At 32.8% G+C, this 24684-nt stretch overlaps 1 protein-coding gene across 1 annotated transcript in view; it reads left to right on the top strand.

Annotated features, from left to right (window-relative positions):
* Vps13B (vacuolar protein sorting 13B) overlaps positions 1-24684 on the top strand; it is a 153276-nt gene that overhangs the window by 51861 nt on the left and 76731 nt on the right. The window contains exons 27-37 of the mRNA XM_088233101.1: positions 2131-2306; positions 4338-4393; positions 6108-6336; positions 6782-6895; positions 13154-13211; positions 13295-13470; positions 14882-15002; positions 15085-15131; positions 15233-15389; positions 20733-20833; positions 22796-22984. Of these exons, the coding sequence (XP_088089227.1) occupies positions 2131-2306; positions 4338-4393; positions 6108-6336; positions 6782-6895; positions 13154-13211; positions 13295-13470; positions 14882-15002; positions 15085-15131; positions 15233-15389; positions 20733-20833; positions 22796-22984 (1424 nt within the window). The remainder of the gene's footprint in view (positions 1-2130; positions 2307-4337; positions 4394-6107; positions 6337-6781; positions 6896-13153; positions 13212-13294; positions 13471-14881; positions 15003-15084; positions 15132-15232; positions 15390-20732; positions 20834-22795; positions 22985-24684) is intronic.

Genomic DNA, 24684 nt, shown 5'->3' on the forward strand with positions numbered 1-24684 from the left:
ATTGAGAGATCGTAAAGTGTAGATTTGGGCATACTCTACTCTCTCGAAATATCGTTGATGTTAAAAAACATTTGATGTGTATAACACCAACATAGGGCCACCAGACCATCTTTCATTTTGGACATTGTTTTGCTGGAGCTCCTATATCCAACCACTGCAATGAATGCTTACGGTTGTCGTTCAAGGTTGTCGTTCTTATCGCACGTAACGATCTGACTCAGAATTTCCTAGTTCTTGTGTCAAATCAATGAAGCAATGCAGGCAGGCATCAATGTGAGCTTGCTTCTAGCATTCATTCAACTTACATAATACTCACTTCTTAACCTTTTTAGTGCCATTATTTTTTACCCATATGTATTAAAAATGCCAAAGAAAACTTTTGTTTTTGATGTCATTTACCCTTTTTTAAAAAAATGCATCTTTTCCAAAAATTACCCAATTTTGAAAATTCTTTCAGTGTTTTCATAAAAAAAACTTTTACGTGAATAATAAAATAAAAAGAAAATTATGGAAATATATATTGTGAATATTGTGAAGTTTGTTTATTGAATTGCGTATCCGGTTGTAAGTATGTAAATTGGGTCAAGGTTACATCGTCATTTTCGCAGTCCAGTACTTGCTCCGTGTCAGCAAAATAATTGTTATCTCCACTATTATTACTATCACTTAAAAATTGCATCACGCGGTGTGAGCGCACCACAATGTCACTCCCACTATCACTTTCTTCACAACTATTTTCGTATTCTGTAAATTTTAATTTTCTGGATCTTTTTATATTGTATTTAGTAATAATATAATAATTTAAACCTTATGTAATACATACAAATTAAAAAAATAACGATGCGTGCAAGCGACCTTCCTCGTGCAGGCTAAACAGCAACCGATTTCGCGAGCGCCATCGCGCTCGTGGCATATTAACATATCGTGGTTATATTGCCGATGAGCGCCATCCCGCTCATCGGCAATATAATACAGTATATAATAGAACAGTTAAAATCCTTTACTTTGCTGACTTTGTGTAAATGACAATATTGTTTTGTCACTCACGTTGAAAGCTGGTGCTTGCTCTGTTGTAATTTGAAATGGGTCCGCCTACACTATTGCTTTCAATTCCTTATCTTCATCCTTAGTCTCCGGTCTTCCACAAGTTTTATTATTGAGGTCAAAATTTCCTAAATGGAAGCGATCAAATAAAAAACGTGCAGTGTGTTCGCTTGCGGTGTTTAGCCCGTATACATAATTGATGTTACATGCTATATGTGCCGTGTTAGTACCGCAAAGAAACTCACATTAAAAAATAATATCAATTTCAACTTATCTATAATTAAACTCATGAACATATCTTAACAATAACAAACAAATTGAATGACTGATTTTGAAAACAAAAAATGTCTAAGGTAAAAATATTTGAATTTGAAATTCCTGCAAATTCCTTCGAATTGGGCCAGTTTGTAAAAAAGGTAGTTTCATAGATAAACATCTAATATTATGTGAAATATGATCGTTTATTTTATTGTTCGCACACTAAAATGAAATATAATAAAAAATCAAATGTTTGCAACGCAATTATCTATTATATTTTTGTCATAAAGCAAAACCAAAACTGTTCTTATGATAAATAATAACAGCGATCCATTACGTACTGGGGCTCTTCGGAAATATATACTTAAAACTCAAACATGCTTGAAGTCTTAAAGGTCAATTTAAAAACATAATTTACAGTTTTAAAAAAAAGCTTTACTACAAGATTCGATAACCAATTGACAATAAGGAGCTATCTTTGTCCTCTTTAAATATTTTGATCAAAATGCTCTAAAACCCAAATTTGGAAAAAATAAAGATGAATTGTGCTATAGATTCCTGTAAAACCATAATCTGGTGGGATTCCACATTAAAGTGGAGTACAGTTTGGAGGAAGAAACATAACTGTAATTCATCCACCATCACTTATCAAATCGGTGCAATTTGGATAGCCAGGAGGATTATAGAGAAACAAAGCTTTTGGAGGCAGCTTTAGTCCTTGAATTCCCTCGCCCCTCTACGCGATGCTATGGTTCGGATTACTGGATGTTTGGTTTATAACTGGTTTGGATTACAGAGACTATAATGTAGTATGTTTTTTTCTTACAGATTACTACCTTAACGGTCCTTTTTTATAGATCAAAAGAAATTGTTAGTGTGATTCAGCGTAATTTTGTTACTGACAATTTATTTGAGGACTCTTTACCTAAGGATTATTATGAGCAGTTGCTGTTAGATTTGTGTACAAAAAGTTATACATCAGAAAATACACTACCTCTTTCAAAGTAAGTATGATATTATTTTAGTATTTTGTGTATTGTTACACCAATAGGATGTTAATTGGTAATTGTTGTTCATTCGTTTCATGTAGGCAAGTTAATCAATCTTCCTCTCCAGATGCATTATATAGACAGGCGCCGTGGCGCAGTTGGTTAGACGGCCAACTGTGAAACTGGCGTCGCAGATTTAATTCCTGCCATTTGCAAAAAATCCAAGAAAAATTTTTCTCAATGGGTCTGGGTGTTGTGGTGTATTTTGCATAACCTCCTTCTATATTCCCTCTTTCCCACCTGCTGACAAGCCTCTAAGTAGAGGCTTAGCGGTTAAATATTGTAGCATATTACATTATTATCTATCTGATTATTTATGTATTTTCAAAGGAATAATAGGTCCTCCTTTTGCCATTGTGGTAGCAATAATTTAAGATTGAGAGGTATTAATAAATTATTTTTTTCAATAATTGTATCCAAAATCTTAAATATAAATAAATTATAATCAAAAATCTTTTTTAACAGTTCATAGGGCTTTTACAAATATTTTACATTGGTAAATTTCATTTACACAAACAACACGCTTTCAAAGAAACACCAGAGTATGTAATATTTCATGAAAATAAAATATACCAAAACAAATAAAGCATTAATATTTAAAAAGTGCAAAAAAATAATACAGGAAGAAAGAAACGCGGTAGTCTTCTGGGCCCCCATAACAATGGGAATATAAAGACGGCATACCTTCACCTTGACGGTATAGTTGAAGATAAATTCTCTCTAGCGATTACGAAGATGCGCTACCGACCCCCCACCTTCAAGTTTTGGGTAGGTATATTGATATGTAACAAGGGGAAGCGTACGTCACTGTACACATATCTACGCACTAAAATGACATAGCTTCAGTATGACGTCATAGTTGAAGATAAAATTCTCCCTACCGATTACTAAGATACACTACCGATCCCCCCACTTCAAGTTTTGATGCAAGTACATCGGTTTGTATCAACAGGTCTAGAACCCCTCGATACGTTTATCTACGCATTAAAAGTGTCAAAAATTTTCTTCCGCCGAGCAATTTTACCTTTAATTACGACTTATCTAAATTTTTAATCATTCTGAGGCTGGCACTTTTTTTCTTAAAAGCCTATTAAAAATATGAGGTAAAAATAAGTTAATTTCGAAGTCGAATTAAATTCTGACATAACTGTCAGTTTTAAAAAAAGAGCAGTTAGATGCAAAAAACTGCCCTGTTAACATATAAGAGTATCTAGGCGTTAGAATGTTGTCACTGTAAAAAAAAAATGTTATTATATTTTTTCTATCTGTTTTACTGTCTTTCTGGGAGAACGTATTGAGAGTCGGCCTTGTAATCGCTCAGTAGATAAATACAGACGATCGTTAAGCATATCGTCTTGGGAATTGTCAAAAGTCATATAAAAATCATGTTCAAGCGAGCATTTTTTGCTTGAATTTGGATTTATTGGAGTTTATAAACGCTTTGAAATGGGCGCTTTCTATCACAGAAGCCTATTTAAAATATAAATGAGAACTATTTTAAATTTCAATGAAGTAAGGAACGTGGACTAATTTTTGCAGTCATTCATCGGTTTGCTTCGATCATATGATGTCGAGATGACAAGTAGGTAGAAGATATCGAGGTAGATACAGATAATATAGAAGTTAAGTATACCGTCTCAATATATACAGATGAAGAATGCGTTTATAATTGAGGCCCTAGTGGCATATTCCAACTGTTACACAACAAAATTACATTTTATAGTTCCGTTCAAACAAATACACCTGAAGTGCAAGACTGATCACCTTACCTTCCTATAACACATGATCGATATGTACTGCTTGTACTATTCCAATGCAGTGCCCTATGCATCATCAGGTATGGATTAGTGGTTGATGATGATAATGATGATTAGTATTTCTTCATATGTATGAGTATTGTTTAGTATATTTTAGTATTACTTCAGATATTAATTATTTAACATCTGTTTTTTAAACTGATTTACAAAAAATGACTGTTTTTTACAGAGATATAACTAGTTATCAAGACAGTGGAGTCATAGACAAAAGTGAACGAAAAAAAGGTATTATGTTTTCATAATTTACTTACATGATATAAAAGTATAACTGAAGTCCACGAGTGAGTAAAATAATTTAGGTTGCGCTGCCAGGAGTGAATTTTTTTAATCTAATGAAACTAGAAATCTTTAATAAATATTTTTTTAAATGTAGTTTTCGATTTAAAAGCTTTACGCCTGAATAAACAGTTTCATATTTAAGGGTTCAATAATCACGAATCCTCTCGCGAAACACTTATGTTTATAGTATGAATGATATTAATAATTATTACGACAAGAATAATTGTAATTATGTATTTGATTGTGAATACTACAAATACTACAAAATCACAATCAAAGCATAAAATTATGCGCGTGAAATGTTTTCAGTAGGTATCAATATAATTAACTTAAATTTGGAAAACACAAGTGAAGAATCCAAAAACACGAATACAATTAAAATGCAATGGAAGTGTACAATTGTGAGCACAGTTTATTTATTTTATTTAAAACTTCAAGTACAAAGAATTAGAACTTTATGATACTTCTTTTATACTTAAATTTGAAAATCCAAATCATAGCGAAAACACAATCGTTAAATATATAATTCTTCTGTACGTGTGATGTTACTAAACTCCTCCTAAACGGCTTAACCGATTTACATAGATGTTAACCTGTAAAAAAAAGTTAGGAGCACAAATCTTTTTTTCACTGAACTACCAGGGTTGCATTCAACGAGAATGCATATCACTGCCCTGGTTCATGTATGTTCAATAGACCATTTTGCAAATTTTACAAAAGACATTTAATTATTTTTTAAATCAAATAAGTAACATTAGTAAGTGGAGATTGGCACTAAAAAAATGCTGAAAATATTATTTACTAACGGAAAAAAAACAATAATACTTTAGCTACATGGACGCCTAATAAGATAATGAACGTATTGGCATTCATAACTCAATTTTCTAAAAATGGTCGATTGAACATACAAGAACTAGGGCAGCGATATTAAAAAAAAAATGGAAGGATGTTGTTTTTTTGTGTTTAAAAAAAGTTTGTTTTTGAATGTTCACAAACAACATTAGCCTTTTATGGATCCCAATCAGATTATTTCCTTACATTCCTTATAATTTCTTCCCATTTATTTGTTTTTATTGGATTGTTGTAATACTAAAATAATATTAACTGACATTTAATACATTTTTGAAAATCCCATTCATGAATAAATTGCACCCCTGTTGATGAGAAGAGCCGAGTTTGACATATGCAAAAAGAATTCTATATTTAAAAATGAATTATTTTATTTCTTGGAATTTAACCATAAACGAGTACCTAGGTACCTATTTAAATTCAATATTTGAATATTAATGGTTTTTAGTTTTGGAATACAATCATAAACAAGTACCTACTATCACCTATTTATCAATAAAAAGTTTTTTTTTTTTAAATCAGGACACGTTTTTTTTGCACGCTTTTACGACACAATCAGATATTTTTCTCTTCATTTCTTTTGGTTCCGAATTAAATGTCAAGTAGACGATTGGTGGAATGCCGTACACTTCCGTTCTGACAGGGACTTGCGATTGTTGCGCGTTGTTTTCTGTATAAATGGTCGCTGATACACTGCAATTGCAGTTCTAACGCAGTGTCCTATTACACACAGTAGACAGGGAGGGGGTGATGATACATGAAAAATATCTTAACAAATTGTATAATAAAAGAAACATTTTGATATTTTTAGAGTCAGAATTCACGGATCTCATTTGGTCATTTTTGATGCAATGGACCATATCAAAAATCACCGTGAATTGTTTTGCACATAAAACAGCTGAGGATGATGATCATAAGAAACCTTGTAATTTAAAATTAGTTTTTGAAGCTGAAGATATTATATCAAGTATCGATATGCAAAATGATTTTACAAAGTTGAAGTCCAAGGTCCCGCGCGCCAATGCACAACATTTCACCAGGTACTTAAAAACAAATAATACAGATGAGTCGTCTATTATCAAAACCCACCATCTCCTTACTGGACCATTTTTGTCCCCTTTCTTGTAAATGCTCGGAACAAGTGGCGACAATAGCACCTATTGAGTAATGTGAGATTATCAATAATATGCCAAATATTAGAGTTTGTAAAATAGTTATAAAACTAAATAATTTGGAGATGGTGGCCTTTGGAAGTCATCGAACGACAATTATTATATTGATTGAATTACTAATTTTATTGCTATAAATGTTGTAAGCCTAAGTGTTCTGTGCTGTATTTAATAATTTCAACTAGACTTTTTGGATTGTTATTATTCATGAAAAATATGTTTGTTTTTGTTTATTTCCAATTTCTCTTCGTTTATGCTTAATTTGCATGTACAATGTATCTTTGAACATATTTGAATTAATCTTATGTCGTTATAGGTTGGATTCATTTTCACCGTGGAAAGTTGGCTCCTACAATGGACTTGTAGTGCGAGGAACAGAACAGGTTTCTAAGGAAAAACCTCTCTTTTTAATGACAATAACTGTTGCAAAGTAAGTAATAATGTTAAATAATATATCGTCGTTGCACATCAAATATGGGCCATGTGACTCGGAGCACATTCTGAGGAAATCGATAAAAACTATTTAAAAAAAAAACTAAACCGAAAATAACACTTCTGTGTATAGACAAAGTAGGAAAAATACAGTGTTTTTCATTATAGTAATATATTTATTTCAAATACCAATTACTATATGCCAAAAAGTCGCATTTTGACGTGATTTTGCCACATGGCTCATATTTAATGCACAGTTTTTGTCACATGGCCCATTTTTAATATTTATCAAATTAACAAAAACAAACAAACAAACCACCACGCCGTTTCTCCATAGGGGTAGGCAGAGAGGATAGCTCGCAATATCACTCTGTCTTTGCATAAATACCTCGCTTCCTCTACATTCATACATCTTCTTATGCACGCACGCCGATTCCGACTTTTGACATGTCCATCTTCAAATATTTGTTGGATTAATTTATGTCGTAACTTTCTCGATCTTCCTCATTTCCTGCATCCATCAACATTCGCATCGTAAATCTTTTAAGCCATTCTTGTTCCGTTCATTCGCTCTACATGTCCAAACCAACGCAGAAAAACTGATTTCATTGAGATTCTATAATCACAAAATGTATCTTAATATATAAACATATTATTACATTTGAATTGTTTATGCAGAGAATATGACTATATAATAATATCAAATGAGTAGACCGTTACAGTCATTATTTCTTACCTCTTTCTTTAAGAATCAATTCAGATTTAATTATCTCTCTATAAAATTATAATTTAATGGAATACGTGGTAGTAAAATAACCACAAGATGATTTCTTTTTACATGACTATTATTTCAAATTGTACAAAATAAGTATATCAAATACACAAATAATAATCATCACATGTAAATATTATCAATCAAACAAAAAGCTGGAAAGGCAGTAGAAGACTGAGTCAAAAATAATGTGAAGAACTGGAAAGACTCAATAAAATGCTTTTATTTTCACAAAAAACCGAGACAACTATTTAGTCTGAACAAAAAGTGAATTCCTGCGTGTCTGACAGATGAAATCAACAAACCGATGTTGAAAGATGCTGATAAAATGAGGACATGGAAGGACTATAATGCATCGCTTCGCTCTTCAATGACAATAGACCCGATGTCGGCATACCCAGTCTGAATTCTAGAATATCAATATTAAAGCCTAAAATTCTTCATGCCATTTTATACTGCAAGAATAAAAGGCCCATTGACCCGACGAAAAACCCAATTAAATTTCAAAATTAATTGACAACCTTCTTAGATTATAAACCATGATACATTATTCGGTGACTATTCCCCAAGACCAACTTAAATCCATATTCATCACTCTCCCCAAAAAACGGTACCCAAAAAAATATGATTACAGTCTGATAAGTCTAATGAGTTACGTTTTAAAGATATTCTTTTAAAAAAATCCATTTCAGTGTTTAATGAATAAACAATCTGGACAACTATCAATTTAGTGTTTTATAAGTGGTTTTGGAACTGGAGAGGCATTGCTGACAATAAATGTGTTACTACAGAAATTCTGAGACCAAACGAGGGATGTTTTCGTCTGTTACTAGACTATGAAAAAACATTTGATCAAGTAAAATATGGGGATTTTAAAGGAATGCTTCAGGACATGGTATAGTTGACAAATATATAAACATTATGAAAAACTTGTATTCGAACCAACAAGTTGTCATCAAACTGAAAATTGGAACATTGGAGAGCATTTCAATCCAGTTGTGTACTCATCAATAGAATCAATGATGCAGGGGTAAGGTTGGTATTGAACATCAACATTAGTAAAACAATGTTCATAGTGTTTAGCTGACTGGACCACGCAGAAGTACTCCTCACGTTAAACGGTTCTAGTATAGAGACAGTTGACAAATTTGAAAACCTTGAAGGATTTTTAGTTAAAAACATTGATTCAGAAATTGAAAGAATGGTTAATGTTATGTTTGGTCAGTGATCTTGTATGGAACTGAATCGTAGACCTACAAGATAGGTATTATGAACAGGCTAGAGGCATTTGAAATGTGGATGTTTCGTAAAATGATCAATCATGATGAAATGATGATCATTCCATGAACCATGAGGGTGAGTCGATAGACAGTGTTGCTGATTGATATCCAAGTCCTGAAGATGTCTTACCTGAGACACGTTTAGAGGAGAAAAGTACAAACTAGGTACTGTTATAAATTTGAACTTAACAATTGTAAATTATACACAGTAAAATAAAACCTTCATAATCAATAAATTCTTAAAGTCATAAAAGGGGTGATGATCGTTGTCTATTACAAACTTGCAAATGCCTAAATTTGGATTTAGATCGTGCAAGGGATTTTTTGTATAGAGACAATGTAAAGAAAGATCACATAGCTCATATTTAAATGCAAAATTTTGATTGTTTTCACATGGTTCATTTTCTATCTCAGTAAATATTTTTTATTTTCACATGGCTCATATCTTAAAAGGTAAAGAAAAACAAAAAAAAATATATATATATTTAACATAAAAGTCATACCTGGTAAATTACAAATTTCACAGGACATTACTGTTTTACGCTTTGCCGGTCTGATTTCTATTTAAATATTTTATTTACAAGATAATGTTTCTTAGTTCAGAGGCAGAAATGACTTGTTGCTTTAGTAAATATGTGAAATTATCAAATATCTATTACAAAAGCAAAAAGAAACGCAAAATGTTTTTTTTTTCAGTTACGGCTTTTAGGCTTAGCAGGCTAGTATAACGCTTTCAGACCTGAACTTGAAATTTGAATTTTGCTAAGAAATTTTGTCTTTTATATGATGGTTAGACATTACTGAGATTAAAAAATAATATTTGAATAATCCGGAAAATCTAGTTTCCGAGAAACCTCACCTTCACGATCGTGCTGGTCAGGACTATGCTCATACAAATAAAAGTAATCTTACGTATCTTAACCTATTTATCGCTGACTTATGAGAGGTTCACCTACCTTCTCACGCTGCACCCATTAAAGTTTTTGACACATCTCACTTAAAACACTAAAAAACACCAATAATAAGTACGAAAGCCAAGAACTGTTAACACAAGCATCTTTAATAATAATTTAAGACGATACCTAGCCGAAAAAATAAACCATTCAATGCGAGAAACATATTAAAATAATTTAAACAAAATAACCTACTGCTAGAAAATAGAAAAAATGCCAGAAATTCTACTTCTTATACTTCACCGTGTATAAGTGAAGTTCTCACACCATACTTCAAATACTTGTTATTCGAGACTAAAAGCAGGGCGAGAGAAAAAAATTACAAGTTTGTATGGTTCAAAGACGCTAAAATATTAGTAAGAAAGTCGGAAAACGACAAAATACTTACAATAAACCATGTTGAAGAAATTAAAATCAAGTTAGTATAACCTAAAAAATGTTATAATTGCACCCACTATTGGTAATTTAACTAAACTTAACTACACCTAAAACATATGCACTGTGTCATTAACACACTCCCTCAATCGAAATATAACAACAAATTTACTTTTTACTTTATGCTAATAAAACAAACAGAATTTTATAAAACATCATTCTTGCTTGTAACTTGTAAATATGTTATGTAAGTACATACTCGTATGTAAATATTTTTATAATGAAAGTTAGAATTTATAACCATAAAACTTGATAGTAATAATTGATTCAATAAATCATCAATAGATGGCAGAGTGAATTATTTAGGAATAATAAATTTAATTAACATTATAGGTAAAACAAATAAAAGATATTTATTATTTAACCTTAAATAAACTAAATTAGATATAAAAAATACCTAAAAATGAAGGATAAGCAAAGAAAAAAACAACAGTTCTTGTGTACCGTTTTTAATTTTGATTCATATGATTTACTTTTATGCTCTATGTTTTATAGTACAAAGCATGATTATGTAACTTTAAATAGTAACAAAGCACTAAAATGGTATTTTATAACTTCTCAGCGGCAATGGGTATTTATTAAAATGTATATATATACAAAGCTATAATTTACAATTCATTATAATAATTACATATTTAAATACATACAAAGGGAATAAAATATTGCGATTCCTTTATTATTCGTTCTCATATAACCAATCATCACACCATTTCTTTATGTATAAATTCTGAGACCCCTCGTATTAAAAAAAAAGTTGTAGAATATTCTCCAGTTATGTATGAAAATCTTGCAAAAGATTTAGAAAATGAATTGTGGAATAATTTTTTTTCAGAGATGGATGTTGCATTAGAAAATTTTATATCATCCTTAAAACACCATATTTCCAGAAACACAATTTACAAATTAATTCCGAATAAAAAACGCAGATTAACACCTTGGATTACAGATCAGATTGTTAAATCAATACATAAAAGAAATGCACTACACAAAAAAACACGAGATAATCCAGGTGATATTTCAATAATATACAAATACAAAAAACACCGAAATTTTTGTAAAAAAGAAATTAGAATAGCCAAATAAAATTACTATAGCAAAATAATATACGAAGAAAACAATTGCAACCCACGTAAAATGTGGAAAATGGTTAGGGAAATTACAGGAACCTCTCTTACAAAAAACTGCCAATCGAAAAAATGGAGACCAATGGTAATTATTTAAATTCAGATAGTAAATTAATAGCTAATCACGCTAATGTATATTTTACCTCTATCGGTAACTCCCTTGCACATAACATACTTAACAAAATTAAACTAAACGAAGACGCCCTCGTAAATAAAAGTAATATTGTACCTCCAATACATAAATTAGATTCAATAGCCATTACTCCCGATGAAATCATAAAGACAATAAAGTGTTTCAAATTGAGTAACACTACAGGACCAGACAATATTAGCTCAAAACTAATAAAATATATTCAGGATTACATTGCAGTTCCACTGGCTTACATATTTAATCTCAGCTTTAATACAGGAATATTTCCTAGGCATTTGAAGGAATCTTTTGTAATACCAATATTTAAAAATGGTAATAAACATTTGATCCAAAACTATCGACCTATTTCATTACTAAATACTATCTCAAAAATAATAGAAAAAATTGTTAAACAAAAATTAAGCTATTTCTTAGAGCATAACAACTTACTGTCTAATAATCAGTTCGGATTCAGGGCAGGATTAAGCACAGAAAACGCCATACTTAAGTTGACCGAGACAATTACAACATCTATAGATAATAGTAAGAAATGCTTAGCGGTTTTCCTAGATTTAGCAAAAGCATTTGATATCATCTCTCATAAAATACTAATTAAAAGATTACAAAATATGGGCATTAAGGGAATGATCCTTGATTGGTTTAGAAGTTATATATCCAATAGATTACAAAAAGTAAAAATTGGCAATGAACTAAGTGATGCTGCATAGTTAGACTATGGTGTTCCCCAAGGAAGTACATTGGGACCGCTACTGTTCTTAGTATATATTGACGGACTTTGTAGGAGTGAATCTCTTGGAAAAATAATATCTTTTGCTGATGATACAGTATTAATATATAGTGCCCCAAACTGGGCAGAAGTTCATGACAAAGCTAACAAAAATATGATGAGGGTAAACAATTGGTTGAATGACAATTTGCTTACTCTCAATGCAGAAAAACAAAGTTTATCTGTTTCAGCCTATCTTCGGTGGGACAATCAAACTCCGGGTATGAACTAAAATTGCATCATTGCATAAATAATGTCAATTGTAAATGTACGATATTGGAAGATGTCACTAGTGTAAAATATTTGGGTTTAAAAATAGATAAATTTATGAGATGGAACCTACAAACTGAAGAAATTCCAAATAAAATAAAACATTTGATTCATTTTTTCATAAAATATATATTTTCTAAAACTAATTAACACATTACCTAAATAATGAATGTTTATATTTTTTTTATAATACTTACGTGACAGAGTTTGACCTCCAACACGGCATGACATTTTGACAGCTAAAACTGACGCCCCTACCGATATATTTTTAAAACTAATGCCTTTAGAGTATTGCTGTGGACCCGCATGGTGAATTTCGGCCATCATATGGCGAAAATTTCAAAGCATTTTTGAGATTTAAATTTTTTTGTCGACCTGCACAATCGTGTTAGCCGGGTCTGAAAGGGATAGGCGGTAGCATCCACATTTTTACTGTATAATGTAAATATGTCATTTTTTTACAACTATTTAAATAAGTACATTACATTGTTTTTTGCTGTTATAGGTCTTCGAGTGTTTATAGCCGATGGGAAAATGAAAATAAACTGTGTAAATCACAACTTGTAAGTCTTGATAAAAAAAATAGCAAAATGTTAGTTACTATTTAATAATCGTAATGTAATGAATGTTTTTTTTTTCATTTTAGAGCCCAACTATTGAGTATATATCGGAATACGAAGTTTGCGTACAAGCAGTAGATTTAATAATTAGTGCCGAATGTCTTAATCCATTTATAACAGTGTTCACCTCAGCCCTTTCACCAAATGTTTGCAATTCTGTAACATCCATGTTTAAAAATGAGGTGCCGCTATCGTTCAAAAAGTAAGCTTTTTAAGTACATCTACTTTTATCATACCATATATTAGGGCTTAAGTAAAATACAGTCAATAATAAGGTAGGTATATAGCCTGTTAGAACAACAATATTAGTTAGTACTTATATGAGTAGACATAGTCAAAGGCCTGTCCAGGTTTTGAAACCAAAGTATGGCCTGCAGCATTGCCACTGGAGCAATGTACTCTACCCCAATAAAAGCAATGGAAAGGATAGTATGCCCAAATCCTGAACACATTCATGTACAGATATTTTATGTTAATTTTAAATAAAAAACCACAAGGAATCTGCAGCAATACCTCATTGAGAATACAATTTTGGCTATGCCATCGGATGTAAAGACTATGGAATTCAACATCAAAAAGCACTTTAGGCAGGCAGCTCTTAAAGCTCTTGATTTCAGTAAAGATTAATTCTAAATTAGCATTGAAATGCCTACATGCGCTTTATTGTGTCAGCGAGTGCAAGAACAAAACATTGATTTGGGTACCTGGACAATCAAACATTGACAGTAATAAGTTAGCTGATGAATTTTGCGAGACTGGAAGCTGAAACAACCTCAATAGGATCAGAGCCCAAGTGTGGATTGCCCAAATGTGCTTCTTGTAATTAACTTATGCCGTGTGTGGGCCCGGAAGCAGAGTAAATGTAATGCTTTGGCAAAAAGCACGTGGTCAGCACCATGTAAATGACCTAATGAACTGATAGTCGCAAAGTTTTGGTTTCGACCTAACGAAACTTAGCCAATACCAAGGGAGGGTTATCACTAGAGCCCTTACAAGACACTGCAAATTGAATCAACACTTTTCTAGAATTAATCTTTCTGAAACCTCTAGATGTAAGTTCTGCAATGCAAATTATGAAATATCCATACACGTTCTATGTGAATGTAATACTTTTTATCACAAAAGCCGCATTCTTAGGTGACCACTGGTAAAACCTGAGGATGTTTGATCGCTCGCCCTTTACCTAATAGTCCAACAGAAGGAGATTTAGCAATTGATATATGGGCATTCTTTGTCCACTCAGTAGCCGGGCTCTTTAAAGGCTTAAAGGGTGATAATTTATTAATGAGAATCCTGCACAATAGATCTATGCAGGATGCAGTGACGACTGGATCTTATATAGCACTGATCCCCAGCTTCCAGAATAATAATAACGTTTCAAAACATAACAAATTATTAGGTGGAAAATTATTAAAGATTGAGAATAATATCTCTCGAAACTTATTTATTTGTTTCAGAAAATTCATATAAACAATTTGTAGAATGCACCATGCTGTGCGTTAAACAACAAAAAATCATAAAACCGAGAACAATTAATTAAATTTATTTAAAAAAAGGAAATATTCTCATGATGAATATTTTGTATTATTTATATTTTTGTTAATTTCTTTTAGCCCCGAATATTGGAAGAGCAGCGTGATTCCACTATGTTATTTTGAAGGTCACCAAATAAGATTGTTAATTCCAAATGATAAACAATGTTTAGGTGCAGGTGATGATACTATTTTTATTCAGGTGAATTAATTTGTTCAATAGATTTATTATCAATTTTACTCAAGAAAGTTCATACCAATATTATGAATTTTTAAACTTTTAGATAGAGAAGTCTCGCCTAGCTCCTTCACCAGAGAATCCAATTTTAAGGTTTGTTTTGGTTTTTACAGCAAAATAGTAATTTGACTGCTCTTTTCTTCTTTACTTTCAGTCCCATACTTATTTTAATTGGTAATATTTTTGTTTTTTAGGCGACCCCATAAAGTTAAAATGTATGAAGCAGCTGCCAATGAAGGATGGCTTCATCTGCCTGGAAGTCCTTTAGAAGATAGACAAGGTCAACTGACTGTTAGCAACATATCGGTTCATACAGCTCAGTGGGCGAAATTAGTCAATTTATTCCCGCAGGTACATATTAATACGACTTTCTCTGAATTATTTTTGTGTGTTGAAAAACTAAACTATATAGTTAAATTTTTATTTTCATTACACACAAAAAACAAAATACATAATGGGCACGCGCATAGTTTAAAAAATATTTTAATCGAACATCGGCTTATACCTTGGCTCACATGTTTAGTTAAATTTATATCAGGGTGTACATAGTCTAAGCTTAACTGGGTTGCACAGTGTGAAATCCGTACTGTGCCAGCAGGTGACCTACAATATATCGGACTCTCCCAAAGGCTCTCTTCCCTCCCTCTTCCTCCCCTCTCTCTCAGCCTGATTAATAAAAATTTTAGGGGTTTCGGCAACCATCTAATAAACTATAATCACGCTCTAAAACTTCCTGGCTGATTATCTTTCTTTCCCGTCCTTCCCTTGACCCATCCTTATGGCAGTGGCGAGCCGTGATTTATTTTATAGGTAATCTATTAAAAATGTTCATTAATTTGTACTACATATAAGTACTTACGTAACATGTAAGTAATGAAATTATAAATGACATTTTTTTTGTAATTCTGTGAAAATCAACTCAAATAACAATTATTATTAACCACGCGATAAACATAGTTTTATTCTACACTATTTTAATACAATACTTGCATAAAAGTTTATTAACAAATACCACAATGACATTCTGCAGATATTTCCATTATGATCTGTCATTGACAGTACTGTCAAGACTTGAGCACTGGCCGATTTCTTTTAAAATGAATAATGCCTAAAACGGCCACTGGGAACGCCACCTGTCCTATGTGATACATAATATGTCAACGGTATCCCATCAAAGAAAAATAGTCCTTCGGAAATAATGTTCGAAATACTAGTTTCCAAATAGAGAATCTTCTAAAAATATTTGTAATCTGCAAGTTTGTTTTAGTACTAAAAAAGCCGACTTGGGTTAAAGACGAAAAATACAGTGTACTTTTTTGTATGGAAGAATAAGCTGAGGTAATCGGCTAGTTTCATCGTTCAGTAAGAATAGGCTGGGCGCACTTCATAGATATTTTTTTGTAGAAAGATATAAACGGTGATTTATAATAAATGACAATTACTTTTTTTTCCCCATAAACATGGTTACCATAATTTATTATTATTTAAAGTCAAATATAATGGTAAGCTGTGCATAATCGCTTACTTTGACGATTCGCCCCTGCCTTATGGTACCTACCTTATATCAAGATAAAAGAAATACGAAAATAGAACATTTGGATTTGGAACATTAGAAACTAAATTTTTGCATTACAAAACATTGCATAAGAATTCTTGGAATTGTTGCGTGTCGTTGTGAAAGTTATTATAATAAATTGATAGTGAACTTTCATCATCTAGTGCCCAAAATAGAAGAACATCCTTATGGCATCAAATGTAGGTCCATTTCCGTGCTCCTTTCCATTCTTTGAATATTTCCAACCTTTTACAAAACTGAATGAAATTTGTTTTATTACTACAGTCCTCTTTGTTAATATGTTACACCTTACTGGACCTATCCACAAATCTACCTTATTTTCTACCACTGATTTGTTGCTTTGTTTTTTCTTTAGTCCCAATCATTACATTATAAATAGTATTCTGTATGACCAATTTTAGTTTTGAATCACTCTTCAACGGGAGAAGTGCTCTCCCAAAAAAAAAAAAATTGTGTTCTTAAAATAAAACAAACATTAGTAACACCTTAACAAATATTTATAAATTATATTGCCTTAAAAATTCAATTTTTCAAATTTCTTTTATTTGCAGATGACCTTAAAATATTCAAAAATAAAAAATCATTTGATGACTGTCATAAACTACAAAATGACCCATACTCTTTATTATCTTGGTGTCATGAAAACAACTTATTTTTTAATATAAATAAATGTATGTCTATTAAATTTACAAGAAAAATAAATAAAGTCGTTTTCAATTATTTAATCGACAATACAATTTTAATGAACGTCTAGACAATTCGAGATCTTGGGATACTTTTTGATAACAAACTTAAATTCAACTATCACATTGATCACATTTCCAAGAAAGCGTCCAAAATCTGTGGATTTTTTTTGCGAATATCTAAGCCATTCAAAAGCCTGAAAATTGCAATTACATTGTATAAATCATTTGTTCGTAGCTTGCTTGAATTTAATTCTATAATAAGGTCTCCCAATCATAATATTCATATAACGCGGATTAAATCGGTGAAACGTAAATTTTTGAAATTGTTAATATTTAGAATTGGATCAAATACTTTCATAATTAACTAATATGATCATCCAGAGTACTTTCATATCTTCAGTTTAGAATTCAAAGGGATTTTGGCTGGTTTGATATTCTTGTACAAATTAATATCTAACTGTAGATGCCCATGATATTCTTGCTCAGATTAACCTTAATGTACCTCACCGTAACTTGCGTATCAATGCTGTCTTTGGTGTGGGAAATTATAAAACCAACATCGGATTCTTTTCCCCTATGCCAAGGATCCTCAAAACAGTGTCTCATTAAACGTTACTGTTGATGTGTTCCTACAGCAAAGGCAAGCATTCAAGAAGCAAGCGGTGTTGTCACTCCTGATTCGCGATGACACACTTACCATGTCCGCCTAGATTATGCCATAATTATACACTTGTAAATTTAAATAGATTAAACGATTGTTTAGATTAAATGTTACTATATAATACGAGGGCGGATTGATAATGAAGCTACCTAGCGCTAGACGGCAGCACAAACAAGATTTTTTTTTCAAGAGCAGCTGTTAAAATGTCACCCAAATTCATCGATAAGTTTATTTGTTGTAGTCGTTCGAAGTAAAAAACTTTTGTGTTTCTTGAAAAATGGAAAAAAGCAAATTTCGTGCAGTGATAAAACACTATTATTTAAAAGGGAAAACGGCGAAAGAGACAAAAGAAAAGCTCGATAAATATTACGGTAAGTCTGCTCCGTCAGATTACATGGTAAAATATTGGATTGCTGAATTTAAACGCGGTCAAACAAGCACTGCAACAATACCATCAACAGGAAGACCAAAAGAGGTGGTTACTGAATAAAATATCAAGAAAATCCTCTATATAGTTATGAATGATCGCCGAGTGAAGTTGCGTGAGATTGTTGAAATGGTAAACATCTCATATGAACGTGTGTTCAACATTTTGCATGAACATTTGCATATGAAAAAGCTATCGGCAAGATGGGTGCCGTGTTTGCTCAGTGTCGAACAAAAACGAGTTCGAGAGACCACTTCACAGCAGTGTTTGGACATGATAAAGCGTAATCTTGTTGATTTTTGGCGTCGATTAATAACTGTTGATGAAACGTGGGTGCACCACTATACACCTGAAACCAAAAATCTATCGAAATAATGGGTGGAAGCTGGTGGAAGTGCTCCGAAGAAGGCAAAGACAGTAAAATCGGCTGGCAAGGTTATGGCCACTGTATTTTGGGATGCACTCGGAATATTGCTCATCGATTATCTTGAAAAAGGATCCACAATCACAGGAAAGTATTATCGTGCATTATTGGATCAATTGATTGATGCAATCAAGGAAAAACGACCACATTTAAAGAAGAAAAAAGTGCTCTTTCTTCAAGACAATGCACCGGCTAGCACAGCATTAGATCCAATGCTAAAATTACGTGAAATACACTTCGAATTGGTTGATCATCCACCTTATAGTCCCGATTTAGCTTCTAGTGACTTTTTCCTATTTCCAAACATGAAAAAATGTCTCGCAGGAAAAAGATTCAGCTCAAACGAAGAAGTGATTACCGAAACTTTTTTGATCAAGGTACGTCGTTCAGTTGGTGTTTGACAGCCGTTCAAAGCAGACAACCTTGTGATTTTCTACAAAAATGGAAAAAAGTGAATTTCGTGTGTTGATTAAACATTATTTTTTACGTAAAAAAACCATCACTGAAACTAAGGAAAGACTTGATAAATACTACGGGGACTCGGCACCATCAATTTCAATGGTCAAGAAGTGGTTTACGGAGTTCCGTTGTGGTCGTACCAGTACTAGTGACGCCGAACGTTCAGGTCGTCCAAAAGAAGTGATCACGCCGGAAATCATCGATAAAATCCACGAAATGATATTGGACGATCGGAGAATGAAAGTGCGTGAGTTGGCTAATGCTGTAAGTATCTCAACTGAACGTGTACATCATATTTTACACGAATATTTGGATATGAAAAAACTCTCCGCGAGATGGGTGCCGCAATTGCTCTCACTCGACCATAAGTGCAATCGTGTGACCACTTCAAAAGAGTGTTTAGCGATGTTTAGCCGTGATCAGAACGACTTTTTGCGCCGTTTTGTCACTGTGGACGAAACATGGATCCATCACAACACGCCAGAGACCAAGAAACAATCAAAGCAGTGGGTTGCTCGGGGTGAACGTGGACCAAAGAAGGCCAAACTGTGTCTGTCAGCCAACAAGGTCATGGCCACAGTTTTTTGGGATGCACGCGGTGTCATTCACATTGATTACCTCGAGAAAGGTAAAACGATCACTGGCGAATATTATTCAAACCTTTTGAACAGATTCGACGTTGATTTGAAGAAAATACGGCCGCATTTGGCGAAGAAGAAAGTGCTGTTCCATCAAGACAATGCACGTGTGCACACATGTCTAGTCACGAACCATCGTGACCACAAAATTCACGAATTGGGCTACGAACTTCTACCCCATCCAGCATATTCTCCTGATCTAGCCCCCTGCGACTATTTTCTTTTTCCAAACCTAAAGAAATGGCTGGGCGGTAAAAGATTTGAGTCGAATGAAGAAGTCATTACCGAAACAAACGCCTATTTTGAGAGCCTTGAGCAAACCTATTATTTGGAGGGAATAAAAAAATTAGAAAAACGCTGGACTAAATGTATCGAGCTAAAAGGTGATTATGTAGAAAAATAAAATGTTTATTTGCCGAAAAAAAATTGTTTTATTCAAAAAGTCACTGACTTATCAAACCGCCCTCGTATTTCGAGAGGTTCCTGAAATCGTATTATTCAGATGGTATAAAAAACTTGGAATATCGTCTTACTAAGTGTGTCGAAGTAAAAGGAGACTATGTTGATAAAAAAATGGTTTAAAAAAAAAAAAAGTTTTTTTCCTACTTAGTTAGCTTCATTTTCAATCTGCCCTCGAATATACTTATTAATGCCAATCTGTTAGGGCTTTCATAAGCCTGTTGATTGGCTTAAAAAAAAAAAAGTTTTATTTTGTTTCATAATTATTAGTGTCTTTGATATATTTTTTAATTCTACACTTTTTTATTTGTTTAAATTATAGATAATTATTTTAATTTAGTTTATATATTGCCCTTTCTCATAGATCGATGCTGAGCAATTAAGCGAAAACCCAGCAGTACAGTGGAATAACTTGCAAAATGACTTTTCATCTCAAATTGATCCATTCTCTGTCATTATACAAAAGTAAGAAAACATAATTTATTTAAAAAATATTTTTTATAATAAGATAATTATAATCATTATTATGCAATATTGTTCATTGTAAATAGTTGGTAATTTATAACAAACACAAATGTTTGGCTACCATGCTTTAGTTGCCATGTTATTCCAAACTTGTGATCCACCTAGTTAAATATTTAACTAGTGTTTTTTGCTTAAATGCTTCATAGGCGACACGTCGAAGGGTATCAGGGTGCATCAAGGACTTTCACAAGCGTTAATCGAGAAGTGGAGACGATTCCAAGCTTCCTATGTAAGACTGAGTGTAACTCAAATCAACCTGTTTTTTTAAAAGTGATCAATCTTTCGTCATGATCGTAGAACAACGACACATGTGATTTTTTCAACTTTACATTAGAGTGGTTTAATTTTTTTTGACACCACTTGATAAGTACAAAAGTATATAATTTGATACGTGGGTTAGTTCTATATATTCTATATTTTATATTGCCAACTCTAATGTATGGGAGCGAAGTATCGAATTGGAAAAATAATGATGAAAGTAGTTTAAATGCTGTCAAGATGCGATCCCTTAGGTGAATGTGTGGTAAAATGATGTATGGTAAGTGCACAAAAATCCGTGAACTGTGTAAGGCTGAGTAATGGTTTTTCAAAGGGAGGAAAATATAATGAAATGTGAGATCAGTGTGAACAGAGATATTCTGAATCAGGTAGAAGAATATGTGTATCTGGGAAGTATGTTTGCTAGGGATGAAAAGATATTAGAAGGAGGGTGAGTGCCGGGAACAGGATGAATGGTACACTGAAATCTACCTTGGTAAACATATGTTTGTTTGCAGGAGGCAAAACTAGCAGTTCACAATGGAGTTCTAGTATGGGTATGGGAGCGAAGTATGAAATTGGAAAAATAATGATGAAAGTAGGTTGAATGCTGTCGAAATGCACTCTCTTGTGGTAAAATGATGTATGATAGGTGCACAAATGCCGAGATCCGTGAACTATGTAAGGATGAGACATGCATTATCTACAGAATCAAGAAAGGGGTGCTGTGTATATTTGGACATGTAGAGCAAATGCATAGTGAAAGAACGGCTAAAATTACCCACGTTGTAAATGTTGATGGATGCAAAAAACAAGTAAGACCGAGAAAGACATGGCACAATCAAGTCCATGAAATACTTGAAAATGGACATGTCAAGAGCAGGAATAATCGGCGTGCATGCATGAGAAGATGTATGAATGTAGAGGAAGCGAGGTCTGTATGCAAAGACAGAGTGATATGGCATTCTATCATCTCTGCCTTCCCCTACGGAGAAACGGCGTGGTGGTTTGTTTGCTTGTTTTGTATTTTTCAAACCTGGAAAATAATGCCTTTATAATATGTAACCTTTTTAAGATCAAACATAAAAGTAAGACAATGTCGCATTTTTCACACATCCATCGTTGTTCTACGATCCCGATGATTCGGTGGAATGCCTCCGGGAAGCTAGAAATGTCTCTACTTTAGAAAATAATGCGTACATTGATTGAAAAAATTATAAAAATATTTATGCAAAAGTTTAATGTGTAAAATGTGTGTTATCTACAATTAAATTGAGAACTGATGATTTCTTAAGTACTGAATTCATGATGGTTTAAAAGAAAAAAACATATAGTAAAACATAAATATATCTTTTTTAATGTTAAATAGTAACAGTTTAAAAATACAACTTTTTCTTATCGCATGAATCAAGGGTTGTACTGTATTATAACATCTGTACACATACAAAAATTTACTACTTTTCATAGATAAAGCGATGCAGATATTGGCCGACATTACTCAGCTAACCACCTCCCCTTCTGAAATTTTATTTTGATTACTCTCCTTCTTGGATCAACTCTGCTAAAGAAACACCTGTGTTCACAAAATGACCACTATATGATAACACACGGTTTGCTAATCTTAAAACATGATCCTTTTTTCAGGTTCGATATATCTTTCACTTTCGCTCTGTCAATTTACTGTGCATCCATATTTATATGTGGACCTACACTTGAAATAAACTTTTTAACGGATTTTGACATACTTCTATCGACATCGCAAGTGAATCTACTGCTCTCTATCTTTCAACTATTTTTCAACTTGTCAAGGCACAAGGACAACGAACAAGCAAGGTGATCCTAATTATATATATTATGTATTTTAGAATAATAATGTAGGTGATATCTGTAGATAAATTGAGAAGAGTTAGTAGGGCTATCTTCATCGCTACATACCGAGACGGTATAGAGGAGACTGTGGAGGAATGAGGCATTTTTATTTTTTCTGTCTGGTTTTTAAAACCATATTTAATATGGCAATATTTTTTTTTGAAAACCATAACCTTTGGCTATGCCAAAACGATAAAATAAAAAACCTGCAAAATGATGTTTGACTTTAAATTGGTATCATGTTTGTTATGGCAGAACGCCTCATTCCTCCTACACTGGTAGAGGAGTGGGGCACCTTATTAGGAGGAATGAGGCAGATAGTCATATAAGACTCCAATATATATACATATATATAGATATAGAGAATATTATCAAAGAATGTGGATTGTGGTCTCACTGCTATGCAGATGATACACATATTTATTTTTATTGTAAACCGAGCGAGAGAAATGTGCTTGTTAATTTGATTAATGGATGCATTGAGAAAATAGAAAACTGGATGGCTGAAAATAGACAAACACTTAACCTATCTTAAACGGAACAACTATGGATGGCTTCAGCCAGGCGACAGAATTTGATTCAGGATACGGCACTACTCGATGTAAGGAGTACCGCTTTACCCACTGAACTACTGAGAGTCTTCCTTAATTCTGACCTTTCTCTTGACTCTCAAATTAGTAGAACTATAAGTTCATGGTTTTACCAGCTGAGACAGGTTAAATTCATATGCAAAAATTTGCCAGTTGATGCCGCCCGCCAATTAATAAATGCGTTTTTAGTGTCTAAAGTCGATTATTGTAATGGTATCTACGCAGGTCTACCAATTAATAAAATGACTCGCCTACAGTCTGTATTGAATGCCGTAGCGAGACTTATTTTTAGAATCTCTAAGTTCAGTCATATCACTCCTCTACTTCGGGAATTACACTGGCTACGTTTTTCACAGAGGGTGGAATACAAACTCTGTTGGCTTATGTATAAGTCACTGCACAACTCTGCTCCAGAATATCTAAGGGAACTCTGCATTCCAGATGAACTAGCTGACAGACGCTTAGATCAGCTACATCTACGTCGAAAGGAAAAGTAATTGTACCTCTACGCAAACAGCGCACTAAATTCGGCAAACGCGCATTTGCGGTCGCAGGCCCTACGGCATGGAATGCTCTCCCAGCAGAGGTCCAAAACTGTAAGAGTGAAGTGATTTTTCGGAAGAAACTTAAAACCCACTTGTTCTCTAAATCATTATTTTTCAACCTGTGGGTCGCGAGAGGTCGAGAAAACTTCAGTTTTTTTTATACAACATATAATTTGTGAGACTTAAATAAAAAGTCGATAAGAGTTAAAATTATTATATTTAACAAAATTTCCCTATAATCAATCATACAAGTCTAGTTAAATATCTAGTCATAAAAAATGCTAGTTAAAAACATGTTATTACAAAGAAAATAAATATTAAAAATGTGTTTAAATAGAAAATGATTACATCTGTGCTTGCTTATCTTCGTTCATTTTAATGTGAAGGTTGCGCTTGAGTTTGTTCAATTAATTTCTCCCAACGTGGATCCGTTTTTGCCACATTAAGTATTAAATCGTTTTCCAAATTTAAGCGATTTCTTAGTTTACATTTTGTTCGCGCCATTGATGAAAATGCCAACTCGCACAAG

This window comes from Micrasema longulum, unplaced genomic scaffold (assembly GCF_059751315.1).
Source record: "Micrasema longulum isolate JH-2025_06_02 unplaced genomic scaffold, ASM5975131v1 h1tg001056l, whole genome shotgun sequence".
In the NCBI taxonomy this organism is placed as follows: Eukaryota; Metazoa; Arthropoda; class Insecta; order Trichoptera; family Brachycentridae; genus Micrasema; species Micrasema longulum.